This window comes from Salvelinus sp. IW2-2015, linkage group LG2 (genome assembly GCF_002910315.2).
Source record: "Salvelinus sp. IW2-2015 linkage group LG2, ASM291031v2, whole genome shotgun sequence".
NCBI lineage: Eukaryota > Metazoa > Chordata > Actinopteri > Salmoniformes > Salmonidae > Salvelinus > Salvelinus sp. IW2-2015.
In genome coordinates this window covers 31,252,157-31,271,956 of record NC_036839.1, presented here as the reverse complement: position 1 = coordinate 31,271,956, position 19,800 = coordinate 31,252,157, and the positions used below count along the sequence as shown (strand labels likewise).

Genomic DNA, 19,800 nt, shown 5'->3' with positions numbered 1-19,800 from the left:
ACCTGTTTCCTCCAGCATATATATATATTTACAAAAATATATTGGTGTTTGGAAATTAATTACATTGATGGAAGCCACAATCTGCAATATTAAAGCTGATCTACCCCCCAATTTGTTTTAAATGCATTTTTATTCGATTTTTTTATTATGTCCCCTCCACTTCCAAAACCAACGTTGCGCGCCTGTGGGTGTATAACTTTACCATAATGACCAGCAACTTATTTGTAATGTGGAACCCATTAAACATAATGGCTATAATGAGTTTATGTCTAATGTATTGTCTCTAGAGCTGGAGGAGGGAGATGGGGTCTACATGCATCTTCCCTTAGGCCATGGACTTTGTAATGATTCTCTTAACCATAACATATTCAGTGGCTTCCTGCTCTTCCCTATGTGAAGAGAACAACAATGTCAATGCTGTAATGATGAACTCAGCTTTCTGATGTAAGCAGTACCTGGGCTAAACTCGTACAATGTTCCTTTTTAACCAATAAATTGAAAAGCAAACATGACTCCAGTCTCAGTTGTATTAAGACAAAAGGTTACAAAATGTTTGAAAATGAACTAGTTGGAATTTTATAACATCATAGCATCTACAATTTGAATCATTGAAATGCATTTATTGTTCTGTAGATATATTTCTCTCCGCCAGAGGGCGCAAATATAAATGAGATCATCACCAAACAGCACAGAAGACCGCACAGGACACGTGAGGCTATTTTCTGATAAAATTGAATCAGTTCAGGGGGGACTCCTTGTGTGTTGGTTTCCAAACTTCAAACCGACAAAATGATCATCTACAAGGACATCATCACTGGTATGAACGAATATATCGAATGCCAATGAATGTCTTTCCTTGAAATGATGCTGTATCATGGTATCTGTATTCAGAATTAACTGACGGGGTCTTTCATGGTTCCCAGTGCTGTGAAACCAAAGGCAAAGGCCTTGCACAGTCCCACACGTAACCTCAGTTGTGTATGATTTTACTATAACCTATTTTACACTAATACACAAGCTGACTACAGGAAAAGGAGTGCAGAGTACGCCCCCATTCTCATCGACGGGGCTGTTGTGGAGCAAGTTGAGAGCTTCAAGTTCCATCAGCGAAATGTCATGGTCCAAACACACTAGAGAGAGCACGACAACGCCTATTCTCCCTCAGGAGACTGAAAAGATTTGCCATTGGTCCTCAGATCCTCAAAAAGTTATACAGCTGCACCAGAGAGCATCCTGACTGGTTGCATCACCGCCTGGTATGGCAACTGCTCGGCCTCCGACCGCAAGGCACTACTTAGTGCGTACGGCCCAGTACATCCCTGGGGCCAAGCTTCCTACCATCCAGGACCTCTATACTAGGCGGTGTCAGAGGAAGGCCCTAAAAATTGTCAAAGACTCCAGCCACCCTAGTCATAGACTGTTCTCTCTGCTATTGCACGGCAAGCGGTACCGGAGCGCCAAGTCTAAGTCCAAAAGGCTTCTTAACAGCTTCTACCCCCAAGCCATAAGGCTCCTGAACAACTAACCAAATGGCTAACCGTACTATTTGCATTGTCCCCACCCCACCCCCCATTTTTACACTGCTGCTACTCTCTGTTTATTATCTATGCATAGTCACTTTACCTCTACCTACATGTACATATTCAGTGGTGTAAAGTACTACTTTAGTTTTTTGGGGTGTCTGTACTTTACTATTTATATTTGACAACTTATACTTCACTACATTCCTAAAGAAAATATTGTACTTTTACTCCATATATTTTTCTTGACACCAAAAGTACTCGTTACATTTTGAATGTTTAGCAGAACAGGAAAATTGTCCAATTGACGCACTAATCAAGATAACACTCAGTCATCCCTACTGCCTCTGGGCTAGCTGACTCACTATACACAAATGCATCTTTTGTAAATATTGTCAGTGTTGGAGTGTGCCCCTGGCTAGCCGTACATTTTTTAAACAAGAAAATGGGCCGTCTGCTTTGCTTAATATAAGGAATTTTAAACGATTAATACTTTTACTTTTGATACTTAAGTATATTTTAGCAATCACATTTAGTTTTGATACTTAAGTATATTTAAAACGAAATACTTTTCGACTTTTACTCAAGTAGAATTTTAATGGGTGACTCACTTTTGCGAGTAACTTTCTATTAAGGTATCTATACTTTTACTCAAGTATGACAATTGGGTACTTTTTCCACCACTGTACATATTACCTCAATTACCTCGACTAACCTTTGCCCCCGCACATTGACTCTGTACCGGTACACCATGTATATAGCCTCGTTACTGTTATTTTATTGTTGCTCTTTAGTTATTTTACGTTTTTCTATTTTATTTTTTAGATTTTTATTTATTTATTCATTCATCAAAAAGATTACCAATTTACACTTTTATCAAAGAGCACCTTCTGTCTCCCAAAATCTACTATTGTGTACCTTAGCAGCGCTTCCCTTCCTCCTTTTTCTACAAGTTGATTTATTTGTTTACATCAGTTTATTTAGTAAATACTTTAACACTTATTTTTTCTTAACTGCATTGTTGGTTAAGGGTTTGTAAGTAAGCATTTCACTGTAAGGTCTACACTTGTATTCAGCGCATGTGACAAAATGTGATTTGATTTTTGCGGCTTTTAATAAAGGGGACCCATTTGGTTTGGTAATGTAACAACAGGTGAATATTTACTTATTGTGAAGGCTATGAGCTAGGTTGTGCACGTCCTATAATAAACTAAACAGGTGCAGCTAACGGTACAAGGCATACCGGTATGTGGATATTAGCTTGTTCAGTAGCCAGTCTGCAGCTGCTTTCCATGTGCACGCTGTCAAAAGGCACTGTCAACTAACACCAAAACACTCAATCACTGTACAGTCGACTTTCCACCCACAGGTCATTTGCACACATACTATTAGTTTAATGGTATGCTTCTAATCCAGTTATGTTAGCTTTGTAAATCTAGCAGCTCTTGCTAGTACCACAGCAGCATCTGTAGCCTGTCTGTCAGCAATCTAACAAATAGTGAGCAAGCTCAGCTATGTTAGCCAGTGGCAGCAGGGCTTGGCCCTAGCCTGGGGAAAGTTTGTACAAGGTCTGAGGCAAACCAAATGTAACTTTGAACTATTAATGTGGTTTCAATTATTTCTGTTTTTATTGCAGGGGATGAAATGTTCAGACATTTACAAGATCAAAGAATCACCAAATGGGACCTTATTCGAAGTTCAGGGAAAGGATGCGTCTAAATGCAGGTATATGCTCTATGAGTTTTGGGGCTGACAGATGAGGTGTATCAGGATTTGGAGCCAGTAATTAAGTTGGGTATCGTCTCATAGCTTTGCACTAAAACAGAGTTTATGAAGACTAGTCCTATCAGATGGTCTTGAAGTACAATAAGGTGTTTTATTATTATACTTTTTCTCCCCAATTTCGTGGTATCCAATTGGTAGTTACAGTCTTGTCTCATCGCTGCAACTCCCGTACGGACTCGGGAGAGGTGACGGTCGAGAGCCATGCGTCCTCCGAAACACGACCCCACCAAGCCGCACTGCTTCTTGACACAATGCCCGCTTAACCCGGAAGTCAGCCACACCAATGTGTTGGACGAAAACACTGTACACCTGGCGACCATGTCAGGGTGCATGTGCCCGGCCCGCCACAGGAGTCGCTAGAGTGAGATGGAACAAGGACATCCTTGTCGGCCAAACCCTCCTCTAGCTTGGACGACGCTGGGCCAATTGTACGCCGCCCCATGGGTCGCGGCCGGCTGCGAGAGAGCCTGGACTCAAACCAGGATCTCTAGTGGCACAGCTAGCAACTAGACCTTAGACCACTGTGCCACTCGGGAGGCCACAATAAGGTGTTTGACAGTATTGAGACCCAACCACTGAGTGACTCAGCACTCACTCTCCTCCCTTCCCTCCCCCCCTATCTTCCTCCGGTCCTCCCTGTCCTCCCTTCAGATGGTCAGTAGAACAGTGATAACTCTTTGCTGGGGGCGAATGCGTCGGCAGAAGTGCAGGCTGACGTCTGTGAGTCCAGCACCGTCAGTGGAGTGGACATCGTCCTCAACCACAAACTACAAGAGACATCCTTCCCCAAGGACTCATACAAGGGATATATCAAGGACTACATGAAGGTGTGAGTGTGTTAGTAAGGGGTGTATGTGTGATGTTAGGTTAGCCCTATCAGTCCCCCTTTGCACCCTGCAAAGCTGTAATTGTACATTTTTAAAAGTCACTATTTGAAATGAAATAAAGTTTAAGGTGTGTGTGTGCGCACATGATCAAGGCTAAGCTGGAGGAGAACAACCCAGATGGAGTGAAGCCCTTCATGACTGGAGCTCAGGAGATCAAGATGATCATGGGCAAGATGAAGAACTACCAGGTAACCAACTACATCTACTACTGCCTAATAGCCCAGTCAATTACACATGTTCTACCCGAGCTTGCTGGGTATTCCTAGACTTGAGAAGAACAGGAGGTGTATTCATTACGCCGATTCTCTTTCACACATGTGTTTATCTTCTTGTTTCTGTTTCCCCAATCTCTCCACCCCTCACTCTACCCTCCTGCTCCCACCTCAATCTAGCCTCCTGCTCCCACCTCACTCTCCACCCCTCACTCTACCCTCCCCTCACTCTCCATCCCCTCCATCTACCCTTCCTGCTCCCACTCCACTCTCCCACCCTCACTCTACTCCTGCTCCCACCCTACTCTCACCCCTCACTCTACCCTCCTGCCCCTCCTGCTCCCACCTCACTCTCCATCCCTCACTCTACCCTCCTGCTCCCACCTCACTCTCCACCCCTCACTCTACCCTCCTGCTCCCACCTCACTCTACCCTCCTGCTCCCACCTCACTCTCCATCCTCCCTCCCACTGTAGTTTTTTATTTTACAGGTGAGTCTATGAACCCAGATTGTATGGTTGGTCTGCTGGACATCCGTAAGGACGACATCACTCCCTTCAAAGATGGCCTGGAGATGGAGAAATGCGCGAGACCCTTTAGGTCAGTCTACTAGTGTAATAATAACACTTGTTATAACCAGTCTACTTGTCTTATAACCACTGTCCTTCTTCCTCTCTTTCATAGTAATACTCAGGTCTCAGAACTTTGTTTCTATTAGCTGCTGCATCTCACCTGACCCACGACCAGGGACCAACCAGACGACAACCCTGCATTACGTTTGGAATGGAAGTATTGTATGATGCCCAAACCAAGTCATATGTCTATGGGGTTGACAGAAGGGGTGCTGTGACAGTGTTACGGTATTGAACTTATTGATTATGGTGTTCAACTTTGAGTATTGCAGTGTTCTGTTAACAGGTACTTCCTGAACATACCAATCAGAACATTCAGATAGAAATGTATAGAGTAGAGCAGATATGCCTCTGTCATGCAGAATACACAATATGTTAAATTTCTATCTGGGACATTCTATATGTCACACAGTTTGCTGCGGGATGATTTTTTAAACTTTGCGAAGACAATGTTTCAGTCCACTTATTGGTTATTCATTAATTAGTTATTATTGTTGATTAACTCTCAGGCCTCCATTTGATTGGTTTACAGTTACATTAGATGTGACACCCTTACTAAAAGTAGTGGGATAGCTTAGGACTTCCTGATTTGAGTTGTAAAAAATAAAACACTGGATAAAACCTACACAAATGTAGTGTTATTTTGTCAGAAAATTTAGATGCAACAGTCATTAGATTCATCAAATATCTTTTGATGTTACACCATTGGCCTTTTTCTTGAATAAATACACTACATGACCAAAAAATATGTGGACACCTGCTCGTTGAACATCTCATTCCAAAATCATGGGCATTAATAAAGAGTTGGTCCCCCTTTGCTGCTATAACAGACCCCACTCTTCTGGGAAGGCTTTCCACTAGATGTTGGAACATTGCTGTAGGGACTTGCTTCCATTCAGCCACAAGCATTATTGCGGCCAGGCACTGATGTTGGGCAAATAGGCCTGACTCGCAGTCAGCGTTCCAATTCATCAACCATGGGGTTGAGGTCAGAGCTCTGTGCAGGCCAGTCAAGTTCTTCCACACCAATCTCGACAAACCATTTCTGTATGGACCTCGCTTTGTGCACATAAGGCATTGTCATGCTGAAACAGGAAAGGGCCTTCCCCAAACTGTTGCTACAAAGTTGGAAGCAGAGAATCGTATAGAATGTCATTGTATACTATAGCGTTAAGATTTCCCTTCACTGGAACTAAGGGACCTAGCCCAAACCATGAAAAACAGCCCCAGACCATTATTCCTCCTCCACCAAACTTTACAGTTGGCACTATGCATTGGGGCAGGTAGCGTTCTAGCATCCACCAAACCCAGATTCGTCCGTCGGACTGCCAGATGGTGAAGCGTGATTCATCACTCCAGAGAACGCATTTCCACTGCTCCAGAGTCCAATGGCGGCTAGCTTTACACCAGTCCAGCCGACGCTTGGTATTCCGCATGGTGATCTTAGGCTTGTGTGCAGCTGCTTGGCCATGGAAGCCCATTTCATGAAGCTCTCGATGAACAGTTCTTGAGCTGAAGTTGCTTCCAGAGGCAGTATGGAACTCTGTAGTGAGCGTTGCAACCGACGACAGACGATTTTTATGCGCTGCACACTTCAGCACTCAGCAGTCCTGTTCTGTGAGCTTATGTGACCTATCACTTCGCGGCTAAGCCGTTGCTGCTCCTAGATGTATCCACTTCGCAATAACAGTACTTAACAATTGACTGGGGCCGCTCTAGCAGGGCAGACATTTGACAAACTGACTTGTTGGAAAGGTGGCATCCTATGACGGTGCCACGTTAAAAAAAAGTCAGAGCTCTTCAGTAAAGCCATTCTACTGTCAATGTTTGTCAGTGGAGATTGTATGGAGATTGGAGATTGTCAGTGGAGATTGTGTGTTCCACTTCATACACCTGTCAGCAACGGGTGTGGCTGAAATGTCCGAATCCACTCATTTGTATGCATGTATCTGTGGGAAGTTTCCCTCAAAAGCTTGTTCTGTCACATTCATTGAAAGAAAATGTCAAATATTCCGAAACCGGTAGTTACATTATTTTATAAATGATTTACAAATGATAGTGCAAAGTTTCAGCGTCTGTAAGTAGTGAAGAAAAAAAAGATGACCATTTCTATAAGCTGCACCAAACGACATAGAAAAGAACCCATCCAAAAGACTGTTGCTTTAAGGCAAGTTTCACCCAGTCTGGTTCATAGTGCAAGATCCCCACACACCATCCTACCAACAGCTGATAAAGGGTACACCCTTTGTGATCATGTAGTTTTGGGTAGCAGTTTTATATAAAGTGAAAGACAAAAGAACAAAGACTTCCGTGATGGTAGGCCCCCAGGTCAATGTCTGTATCCCAGACAGGGTGCTCTGTTCTGGGCTAGTCACTCTTTATCTCCTCCTCTCCTCCCTGGTAGTGGCGGTACTCTGGCTTCAGTTCCCATGTACTCTTGTGCGTCCCTTTAGCGTTGTACACTCCTATCTCCCTCAGAATCTCCTTCAAGTAGGTCTACAGGAAACACACGGACAAACATCTCTCAGAATCTCCTTTATATATGTCTATAGGAGAGAGGCTCTTTCTACAGTACCCATTTTCACACAGCTACAGCCTGCACCCTTACTCTGAAAACTAGAAGCATCTACCAGTGAGGCGAGTCTACCTGTTATTCTTAGTGTCAAAAGCCATTTGTTGTAGTTGATCATGTCCACCAGATGTCAATAGTGGGTAATGGTTGACATTCCTCCAGATACAGGTCTACGGTATGTGTTCTGATTCTGTTCAACTTATTACGGTATGACTAATCAGGCCTCAGGTTACTATAGTTCACTCTGACATGCTGTTCTCCCTGTGAAGAACCCTGGAGAAGGTTACAGTGGTGGAGCGTAATGGATCCTGGAGAGAGAGGGTTACAGTGGTGGAGCGTAATGGATCCTGGAGAGAGAGGGTTACAGTGGTGGAGCGTAATGGATCTGGAGAGAGAGGGTTACAGTGGTGGAGCTAATGGATTCGGAGAGAGAGGGTTACAGGTGTGGAGCGTAATGATCCTGGAGAGAGAGGGTTACAGTGTGGGAGCGTAATGGATCCTGGAGAGAGAGGGTTACAGTGGTGGAGCGTAATGGATCCTGGAGAGAGAGGGTTACAGTGGTGGAGCTAATGGATCCTGGAGAGAGAGGGTTACAGTGGTGGACGGTAATCGATCCTGGAGAGAGAGGGTTCAGTGGTGGAGCGTAATGGATCCTGGAGAGAGAGGGTTACAGTGGTGAGCGTAATGGATCCTGGAAGAGAGAGGGTTACAGTGGTGGAGCAAATGGATCTGGAGAGAGAGGGTTACAGTGGTGGAGCGTAATGGATCCTGGAGAGAGAGGTTACAGTGGTGGAGCGTAATGGATCCTGGAGAGAGAGGGTTACAGTGTGGAGCGTAATCGATCCTGGAGAGAAGGGTTACAGTGGTGGACGGCGTATCGTCCTGGAGAGAGAGGGTTACAGTGGTGGAGCGTAATGGATCCTGGAGAGAGAGGGTTACAGTGGTGGAGCGTAATCGATCCTGGAGAGAGATGGTTACAGTAGTGGAGTCTAATCTATCTTGGAAGGCTGAGCAGAACCGCTCGCAGCGCATACTCACTTATGGTAATGAAATCAGACAGGACAGTGAACAGGTTGCTGTTTGTGTGTGACTAACCACAGGTTGCTTGGTGACCTCCACCAGGTCTTTGATGTTGTAGTACTGGTGTTTCTCAAAGGCGGAGAAGAGCATGTCCATCACCTGCTGTCTGTCTGCCCTCACCATCCTACCTTCAGCCTTCTTCTTCTTCTCATACTCCACCTACACAAAACAACCCACGGAAAACCCACACAGGGACAAGGAGGGAGCATGGTAGAAGTGCACGTAACAGTTCCAAATGTGTATTGATTAAACACTACAAAGATATGGAACCTTCAGGAGCATGCAAGCAGACACACACTGATTTTAACATGTGATATGGTAGTGTTCTTACGTTAGCAACATGGTTGGCTACAGGCTTGAAGTTGTTGGTGACAGCCCTGTCCATCTGCTCGGTCAGACGCTGGGGCTTGGTAGACACCTCAATCTGTAATCTGAGGAGAGGAGAATACATTCTAGAACACTGTCATAGAACCTGAGAAATTATTAAAATGAATGAAGATATAGGGTCTCATTGAGAGAAGCAACCCAGTGGGCAGAGCAGTGAATAGAACAAAAGGCAGAACAATAGCATCCACTATGCTGTACAATGGTTGAATAACGCATATAGCCATTTAGTATAATGTACAGTACTGGCACTGCTGTGCACATACAGACACCAAGGCAGACATGCATGTGCTCAAACACACAGGGAGAGGCTCTACCCAAAATTACAATCAACTAATTGCACCATTACCGCAAAAATGGAAGAAGCAAGTTAAAGGGGGAAAAGTAAAGAACTTGTCGGTATATCAGTTTAATGTAAAGGAACTATTTTTTATTTTATTTTTTTTACAGCTGTGCCATATAGATGGCAAAATAGTTAGGACGAGATTTTTGATGTACCAATTCCATGCCACATGGTTTATGAACTGATACGCAAAATGACACTGATCTCAAAAAGTAGAATATTTCAATTTAAATGATTATAAAAAATTCTTGCAACCAATAGAATGTATATACAGTTGAAGTCGGAACCTTAGCAAAATACATTTAAACTCAATTTCACAATTCCTGACCTTTAATCCTAGTAAAAATTCCCTGTCTTAGGTCAGTTAGGATCACCACTTTATTTTAAGAATGTGAAATGTAATAATAATAATAGAGAGAATTATTTATTTCAGATTTTATTTCTTTCATCACATTCCCAGTGGGTCAGAAGTTTACATACACTCAATTAGTATTTGGTAGCATTGCCTTTAAATTGTTTAACTTTGGTCCAAAGTTTCGGGTAGCCTTCCACAAGCTTCACACAATAAGTTGGGTGAATTTTGGCACATTCCTCCTGACAGAGCTAGTGTAACTGAGTCAGGTTTGTAGGCCTCCTTGCTCGCACACGCTTTTTCAGTTCTGCCCACAAATTTTCTATAGAATTGAGGTCAGGGCTTTGTGATGGCCACTCCAATACCTTGACTTTGTTGTCCTTAAGCCATTTTGCCACAACTTTGGAAGTATGCTTGGGGTCATTGTCCATTTGGAAGACCCATTTGCGTCCAAGCTTTAACTTCCTGACTGATGTCTTGAGATGTTGCTTCAATATATCCACATAATTTTCCATCCTCATGATGCCATCTATTTTGTGAAGTGCACCAGTCCCTCCTGCAGCAAAGCACCCCCACAACATGATGCTGAAACCACCATGCTTCACAGTTGGGATGGTGTACACCTCCAACTGACTCAAATGATGTCAATTAGCCTACCAGAAGCTTCTAAAGCCATTACATTTTCTGGAATTTTCCAAGCTGTTTAAAGGCACAGTCAACTTAGTGTTTGTCAACTTCTGCCCCACTGGAATTGTGATACAGTGCATTATAAATGAAATAATCTGTCTGTAAACAATTGTTGGAAAAATTACTTATGTCATGCACAAAGTAGATGTCCTAACCGACTTGCCAAAACTATAGTTAGTTAACAAGAAATTTGTGGAGTTGAAAAACGAGTTTTAAGGACTCCAACCTAAGTGTATCTAAACTTCCGACTTGAACTGTATATGGGGGATACAACCATCCCAGCTCTGCAGATTTTGCTGCGAAGAGACAATCCTTAAAATAATTTGTTTTGGTGCTGTCCATATGTAGCTTTTTTTTGGTCACAGGTCCAGGAATGGCTGAAGAATTGCAACATTTACCTGGAGCTAACTGCAAATTGCACTGCTGGGTGATTTGAAAAGTCATAGTCAATCGATCAATAATAATAATACTCTTAGCAAAAATGTTTCTTTAATTTACAATCTGTAGAAACTATGTGAATAGAAAGGTTCAGAACATTTGTGAAACATCACAGCACAGTTGAAAAATATATGGCAAATAGAAATCCAAACTGGATGGTGTTAAGAGATAGATGGGAGGGGTTGAGCTGAAGGGTGGGAATAAAAACAACAAGATAACTATTGTAAAATTTACTGTGTCCATAAAATGTATATAGGTTCAGAACTTTTGTGAGACAGCACAGTTAAAAATATATGGCAAATAGAAATCAAACTGGATGGTCTTCGGAGATAGATGGAAGGGGTTGAGGGTAGCTGAAGGATGGTATTAAAAACAAACAAAACATAACTGTAAAATACATTGTGTCTGTAAAATGTATATGGTATGTATAAGCTTAAGAGTTGTTGTCCATTAGTTTACTCCAATTAGGGTAGGGTTAGGGGAAAATAATAAAGGAAAATATATATATTTTTAAATAATTTATATATACAGTGCCTTCGGAAAGTAATCAGACCACTTGACTTTTCCCACATTTTGTTACATTACAGACTTATTCTAAAATTGATTAAATGTTTCCCCCCCCCTCATCAATCTACACACAATAATCCATAAAAAAAATTTTTTTGCTAATTTTTTGCTAATTTATAAAAAGTAAAAACCTGAAATAATGCATTTCAGTCCATCAGTTGAGTTGTGACAAGGTAGGCCTGGTATACAGAAGATGGCCCTATTTGGTAAAAAAACTAGTCCATATTATGACAAAAACAGCTCAAATAAGCAAAAATAAACAGTCCATCATTACTTTAAGACATTAAGGTTAGTCAATCTGTAACATTTCAAGAACTTTGAAAGTGTCTTCAAGTGCAGTCGCAAAATCCATCAAGCGCTATGATGAAACTGGCTCTCATGAAGACCGTCACAGGAAAGGAAGACCCAGAGTTACATTAGAGTTACCAGCCTCAGAAATTGCAGCCCAAAATAAATGCTTCACAGAGATCAAGTAACAGACATCTCAACATCAACTGTTCAGAGGAGACTGCGTGAATCAGGCCTTCATGGTTGAATTGCTGCAAAGAAACCACTACTAAAGGACACCAATAACAATTAGAGACTTGCTTGGGCCAAGAAACTCTCAGCAATGTACATTAGACCAGTTCCAATCGTGTGTCTTTGTGAGACGCAGAGTAGGTGAACGGATGATCTCCGCATGTGTGGTTCCTACCGTGAAGCATGGCGGAGGTGGTGTGATGTGTGGGGGTGCTTTAATGGTAACACCGTCTGTGATTTGTTTAGAATTCAAGGCACACTTAACCAGCATAGTTACCACAGCATTCTGCAGTGATACGCCATCCCATCTGGTTTGCGCTTAGTGGGACTATCATTTGTTTTTCAATAGGACAATGACCCAAAATACCTCCAGGCTGTGTAAGGGCCATTTGACCAAGAAGGAGAGTGATGGATTGCTGCATCAGATGTCCTGGCCTCCACAATCACTCGAACTTAACCCATTTGAGATGGTTTAGGATGAGTTGGACCGTGGAGTGAAGGAAAAGCAGCCAACAAGTGCTCAGCATATGTGGGAAAGACTGTTGGAAAAGCATTCCTCATGAAGCTGGTTGAGAGAATGCCAAGACTGTGCACAGCTGTCATTAAGGCAAAGGGTGGCTACTTTGAAGAATCTCATTTGTTAAACACTTTTTTGGTTACTACATGATTCCATATGTGTTCTTTTATAGTTGATGTCTTAACTATTATTCTACAATGTAGAACATCGTGAAAATAAAGAAAAACAATTGAATGAGTAGGTGTCCAAACTTTTGCCTGGTACTGCAAAAATATATATATAAATAAATAACTATTATATATATAAATAAATATGGAGGATTGGAAATGATGCAGACAATTACATTGATGGAAGCTACACTCTATCTGCAATATTAAAGCTGATCTACCCCCTAATACATAAAAAAAAAAAAAAAAAAAATTGCACACAGGAGAGAGAATAGTTGCCATAGCACACAAGGAACAGTTGCTATAGCAATCCCTGCCAACCTCTGCTACCATAAAACTGAATTGAGAACGGTTATACACCATTATTAGATATTCTCTTGGAGTTCGCTATGGCTACTGTTTCTCCCACATCTACTAAGAAATGAAGCCAGGAGAAATAGCCTATTGGTGATGCTTTATTTTACTGTCACCTAATTACAGTACCAGTCAAAAGTTTGGACACACATTCTCATTCAAGGGTTTTTCTTAATTTTTTTACTATTTTCTACATTGTAAAACAATAGTGAAGACATAACTATGAAATAACATATATGAAATCATGTAGTAAGCAAAAGTGTTAAACAAATCAAAATGTATTTTATATATTTGAGATTCTTCAAAGTAGCCACCGTTTACCTTGATGACAGCTTTGCACACTCTTGGCATTCTCTCAACCAGCTTCACGTGGAATGCTTTAACAACAGTCTTGAAGGAGTTCCCACATATGCTGAGCACTTGTTCACGGCTTTTCCTTCACTCTGTGGTCCAACTCATCCCATTTGGGTTGAGGTCGGGTGATTGTGGAGGCCAGGTCAGCTGACGCAGCACTCCATCACTCTCCGGCTTGGTCAAATAGCCCTTACACAACCTGTAGGTGTGCCTTGAATTCTAAATCAATCACAGACAGTGTCATTAGCAAAGCACCCCTACACCTCCTCCTCCATGCTTCATGGTGGGAACCACACTTGCAGAGATCATCTGTTCACCTACTCTGCATCTCACAAAGACACGGCGGTTGGAACCAAAAATCTCAAATTTGGCCTCATCATACCAAAGGACAGATTTCCACCAGTCTAATATCCATTGCTCATGTTTCTTGGCCCAAGCAAGCCTCTTCTTATTGGTGTCCTTTAGTAGTGGTTTCTTTGCAGCAATTCGATCATGAAGGCCTGATTCACGCAGTCTCCTCTGAACAGTTGATGTTGAGATGTGTCTGTTACTTGAACTCTGTGAAGCAATTTCTGAGGCTGGTAACTCTGAGGCTTCTTTTCCTGTGGCGGTCCTCATGAGAACCAGTTTCATCATAGCGCTTGATGGATTTTGCGACTCCACCTGAATAAACTTACAAAGGTCTTGAAATTTTACGGATTGACTGACCTTCATGTCTTAAAGTAATAATGGACTATTGTTTCTCTTTGCTTATTTGAGCTGTTCTTGCCATAATATGTACTTGGTCTTTTACCAAATAGGGCTATCTTCTGTATACCACCCTTACCTTGTCACAACACAACTGATTGGCTCAAATGCATTAAGGAAAGAAATTCCACAAATGAACTTTTAACAAGGCACACCTGTTAATTGAAATGCATTCCAGGTGACTACCTCATGAAGCTGGTTGAGAGAATGCCAAGAGTGTGCAAAGCTGTCATCAAGGCAAAGGGTGCCTACTTTGAAGAATCTCAAAGTAAAAATATTTTTCATTTGTTTTAACACCTTTTTGATTACTACATGATTCCATGTGTGTTATTTTATAGTTGTTATGTCTTCACTATTATTCTACAATGTAGAAAATAGTACAAATATATAAAAACCCTGAAATGAGTAGATGTGTCCAAACGTTTGACTGGTACTGTATATTGAAAATGTATTGAATTTTGTTTCACTCACTTCTTCAGTTTCATATAGTTTTCATTGACGGCTGGTCTGCACTCCGCTCTCTGTACCACCATGCCCTCCAGACTGATCTTATCTGAAACAAAGACCATACGTTTCCTTTAAGGACCCACACACATCAATAGCAGAATGCTGTTTAAAATCACAGTGTATTCTTTCTTTCAATACAACAGGCCTAAAAGTGTTATTTAATATCCTTCAGCACCGTACTAAACATGCAGCCCAAATGATATTTGACTGAACTGAATCACTTGACTGAATCAGTAAACAGGTGAAATAGGTGGCACCACCCAAGCTGAGTACTCCACAGCCAACACTACACATCTCCACCAACTGCCACTGGACTGCTCATCAACAGCTTGCCATTTCAAAATGTAGTGATTCATCTATTTGGCGTTTTCTTTGTCATTGTGTGTGTGTGTGTGTGTGTGTGTGTGTGTGTAACTATCCTTGTGGGTACCAGAAGTCCTCACAAGGATAGTAAAACAAGGAAAATTCATACAAATAGGGAGGCATAGTTTTAGGGTATGGGCTTAAGGTTACGGTTAGGTTAAGAAAAATTGGATTTAGGATGGGAATCAATTCTTTGGTCCCCACAAGGATAGCAAAACAAAATTGTGTGTGTGTGTCTAACAAGGGGGCCGGGATAGGTTCACACAATTGTATGGGACACTGTCATACAGAGATAAATAGTAGACTCTGTCCAGACTGTCCACAAACGCCAAAGAACAACCAACAACCACTGAAGTCCAGTTGGTGTCCGTTTGTGTTTGTTGGCTAATCAGGTTTTGTTCTACTGAGAAAATGTCCAGTTAGCGTTTGTTGGTGCGATTAAAAATCTGTGCACTTTTACCAGGTGGCTCCAGAGAAATCACGTCACAGTCAGTCCAATGTCACAGATCTCACGCACTCACTAATATCCATTCCTCACCTTTTTCATGCATTATGTGCAATTATTGCACGATAAGGGCTGAAACACTTGTCGGCGCATCTCCATAAACACACTTACACACAAACGCATTTCTCAACTTCAGAGCAGCCTGCCTCCATCTCCCCCTCTAGTCACTCACAGGCCACTGGCTGGGATCATCTGAGTCAGGGCCGTATGAGAGAGAATCGTATACTGTAGATCTCCTCTCGATCTCATTTTCTCCATTCAAGGCTCCCTCTCTCTCTTCCAGTTCACTTTTTCAACCTATCCCCTACTCTATACCTCTCTCACCAGTCTGCTCATGCCTCTTCTCCTGTAGGGTTGTATAAGACTGGGACTGTTGAGGGTTTATGTCTGTTTAGTGTGGAATGAATTAGGATAAAACTTGCAGGTCCCAAGGGACACTGGTATGTAGGAGAGCAAAGCTGCACATGCAGAGATGGAGAGAGATGGAAGGAAGCAGAAAGAGAAGAGAACAGAATGAGAGGAGGAGGAGGAGGGCACAGTGAGAGGTGGAATGGCCACAGCATTTGTTGCTCAAGGCTGTCGTGCTAAGAGGAGCGGAACAGGAGGAGAGAGAACGGGAGGAGAGAAGAGGAGAAAGAAGGGTGAGAAGGTCAAGCTACCGCCCACTCATCTTCTCCCACCATCTCTAACCTCTTATCTGCTCTAAGGACCCTCCATCTAAAAACCACACACACTCACCCCCCACTCCCACTGATATTCCCTAGACACCTCCCTCTGTATCTGAATATTCCAGGAGCCTTTAGATTTCTCAAGCCTCTGGTGAATTTCAGATAGACGCTAGACTACCAAAAACCCTCAGATAGCCAATTTTCTATGGGAGGAGGAATGTGTTAGTAAATTGCAGTATTCATCCTTGAGGGGACAGAACAGCGACAAAGTCTGTAAAAAAGAAGAGAGACAGAGAGGAGAGAGAAAGAAAGAAAGGAGAGCGAGAACCTGCGAGGAAACCTGTTGACTAGATCGACTACTACTATCAGCCTGCGTACAGGAATCTTTCAGACCACCACGGTAGTCTCTAACCTTAACCTTACGTCAAAAACAAACACCTTATGAACCTGCTCATTAATGTTGGCCCCATTGCGTTTTTTGTCCTATTGACAATCCACACCACACTTTTACTACACAACACAGCCTTGGAAAAGCAGTCAAACATGTCTCAATAGTGGAGGAGATGTAAGCTGACTGGATGCCCAAAGCCATCTCCCTGTGACTACCAGATCTATAAATGACTTCCCATGTGGAGGGGGGGGGGGGGGGGGGGGGGGGGGGGGGGGGGGGGTGTTAGGGACACTTAGATATGATGAGGATACGTAATATTATAGAACCACTAATCTCTCCACAGCCTGGTAGGGCTTTCAGAAGGGAGAGAGAAGACATCTTTATCAAGAATCTGTTGTGAGGGGTTATTAATTTACTTCATTACCTGTATCAAACCCACCGGAGGACATTTTCAGCACCGTTAGTGGAGATATTTGCTCAAATATAGCCAACATCAAAGTGTTTTGACATAGAGAACGCATGTGACTAATTGGGTTTGAAGCCGGGTTGTCTGTACAGCCCTAAACTGTGTTAGCCTGCTGAGCTAAAGGCCAGGCATTAGCTTAGGGAGCCTAATGCAAGTCTACAGGTCTCAGGCAAGGTTACCTAACCACCTCTGCCACACACACAACATCTATGTTCCTCAAGGCTACTGTTGCTATGCCAGCTTCACTGCAGTTTGTGATATAACGTTACAGCTCTGACTTGGCCAGCAGCATTATGAATAACTCAACATCTTTAATGAATAGAGACAGTGATTTTACTGATGGGAATCCCCATTACTGCGCTCATTACTGCTCTCATTAAAAAGAAAAAGAAATCAAATAGATTCCGACATGATGTTGAACAATTATCTCAGGTAATGATGGTGCGATAGGGCTGGGAAGGAGCGCAGGCCACCCACCATCCCCTCTCCGCTGTTCCACTGCCTCATTTGCAATTCTAATGCGGGGATGATTCTATTAATCACATTATGATTAAAAAGCACCACGATATGGTCGAGCCGCCTCGTTGATCGCCGATGTGTCACAGACGTCACCGTGGTGAGCCATCACTCTGGGATCATAGGCTCATTTGCTACGTTCAAGACAACTCGGAACCTCCCAATTAAAATTAAAAAGTTTTTTGCATAACGCTTCCTATTGGTTGATTCTGATACTCTGAGCTAAATCTTTCTTCAACGAGTTTAAGTCGAAAATGTCACCGTTACCGATTTACACACACACACACACACACACACACACACACACACACACACACACACACACACACACACACACACACACACACACACACACACACACAATTAACTGAATGGAAAGGTTTGTCAGACTGCCACACTGATTGTCCACAGGTACATATATTTAAGGGAGTGAGTGAATGGAAGTTGTGCCTCCACAGCAGAGAGTGGTATTCTATTGGATAGGTTGTCTTTCTGTCGAGAGTGTGTGGGGAATGTTCTACACCTGGATTCTGCGGTGATTGCTTGGTTTAATTTAATTTTGAACACCAGCATACACACACCAGAGCCTTCTGTATAACTACAGCTCCATCAAACAGACTTCACACTGAGAGAAAAGACATCCCCCTTTTTAGATACACACACAACCTGACATCGATGTCACTGTTTACTTCAATTAGACTTCTGCCCCCAAGGGAGAGTGTATGTGTGTGATAGATGAAGAAAGAGAGAAGAGGGGGTCCAGTAACATCACTGTCCGACTGACAGCCCATCACCTGCAGGACACACGCACTCCCTCTGTTTATCTCTCTCACTCTCATCAGGGACCAAACTGTCAATAAACACCCCCCCCCCCCCACTTAGATACCATGAGTGACATGAGTATACATTGTCCAGGCAGTTTGTCACAGTCAGCCCATGTAGAAAGAGACACTGTACTTACTTTTGGTCATGTAGTGTGTAATACAGTATGTGGACACCTGCTCGTTGAAAATCCAAAATCATGGGAATTAATATGGCGTTGGTCCCCCCTTTGCTGCAATAACAGCCTCCACTCTTCTGGGAAGGCTTTCCACTAGACGTTGGAACATTGTGGCGGGGACTTGCTTCCATTCAGCCACAAGAGTATTAGTGAGGTCAGGCACTGATGTTGGGCGATTAGGCCTGGCTCTCAGTCGGCATTCAAATTCATCCCAAAAGGTGTTTGATTGGGTTGAGGTCAGAGCTCTGTGCAGGCCAGTCAAGCTCTTCCACACAGATCTCGACAAACCATTTCTGTATAGACCTTGGTTTGTGCATAGGGCATTGTCATGCTGAAACAGGAAGGTCCTTTCCCAAACTGTTGCTACAAAGTTGGAAGCACAGAAACATCTAGAATGTCATTGCATGCTGTAGCGTTAAGATTTCCCTTCACTGGATCTAAGGGGCCTAGCCGTAACCACGAAAAACAACCCCAGACCTATATTTCTCCACCAAACTTTACAGTTGGCACTATGCATTGGGGCAGGTAGCGTTCTCCTGGCATCCGCCAAACCCATATTCGCTTGCCCGACTGCCAGATGGTGAAGCGTGATTCATCACTCCAGAGAACGCTATCCACTGCTCCAGAGTCCAATGGCGGCAAGCTTTACACCACTCCAGCCGATGCTTGGCAATTGCGCATGGTGATCTTAGGCTTGTGTGTTGTCCCTCCTAGACGTTTCCCCTCCACAATAACAGCACTTACAGTTGACCGGGGCAGCTCTAGCAGAGCAGAAATTTGAGAAACTGACTTGTTGGAAAGGTTGCATCCTATGACAGTGCAACGTTAAAAGTCACTGAGCTCTTCAATAAGGCCATCATACTGCCAATGTTTGTCTATGGAGATTGCATGGCGGTGTGCTCAATTTTATACACCTGTCACCAATGGGTAGGGGTGCAACGGGTCGGAAACTTTCCGGTAAATTTCCCCGGCAATTTTCCATGGGAAGTTAAGCCCGGGAATTTGGGGAATTTTGCTTAAATTCATCCAAAAAGTTAGCTCATAACAGTGAACCTTTTTTTGTGGGATACACAAGGCAATTCTAGGTCTTGTGGCATATTTTGGTTAAACTATCCCCAATTCAATGGAATTGCAACCCTCTGCATGCACAGCGCACTCTTCCATCACATGTACAGTTGATTCTCAAGCTCTTGCACACTAATGAGATGCTATTGAGCCCACACTATTACACTGTCTGAGCCAAGGACTACATGCTTTCTGGTAAGTTT

At 42.9% G+C, this 19,800-nt stretch overlaps 1 protein-coding gene and 1 pseudogene across 1 annotated transcript in view; one reads left to right on the top strand and one right to left on the bottom strand.

The window, feature by feature from the left end:
- Positions 1–789: 789 nt before the first annotated feature.
- On the top strand, positions 790–5,016 carry LOC111971523 (translationally-controlled tumor protein homolog; annotated as a pseudogene).
- Positions 5,017–7,062: 2,046 nt separating this feature from the next.
- Positions 7,063–19,800, bottom strand: part of LOC111978225 (general transcription factor IIF subunit 2) — a 35,135-nt gene continuing 22,397 nt past the window's right edge. Inside the window, exons 5-8 of the mRNA XM_024008172.1 lie at positions 14,588–14,669; positions 9,019–9,118; positions 8,703–8,846; positions 7,063–7,531 (exon numbers count right to left, since the gene is read on the bottom strand). Coding sequence (XP_023863940.1) covers positions 7,403–7,531; positions 8,703–8,846; positions 9,019–9,118; positions 14,588–14,669 — 455 coding nt within the window. The 3' untranslated portion in view covers positions 7,063–7,402. The remainder of the gene's footprint in view (positions 7,532–8,702; positions 8,847–9,018; positions 9,119–14,587; positions 14,670–19,800) is intronic.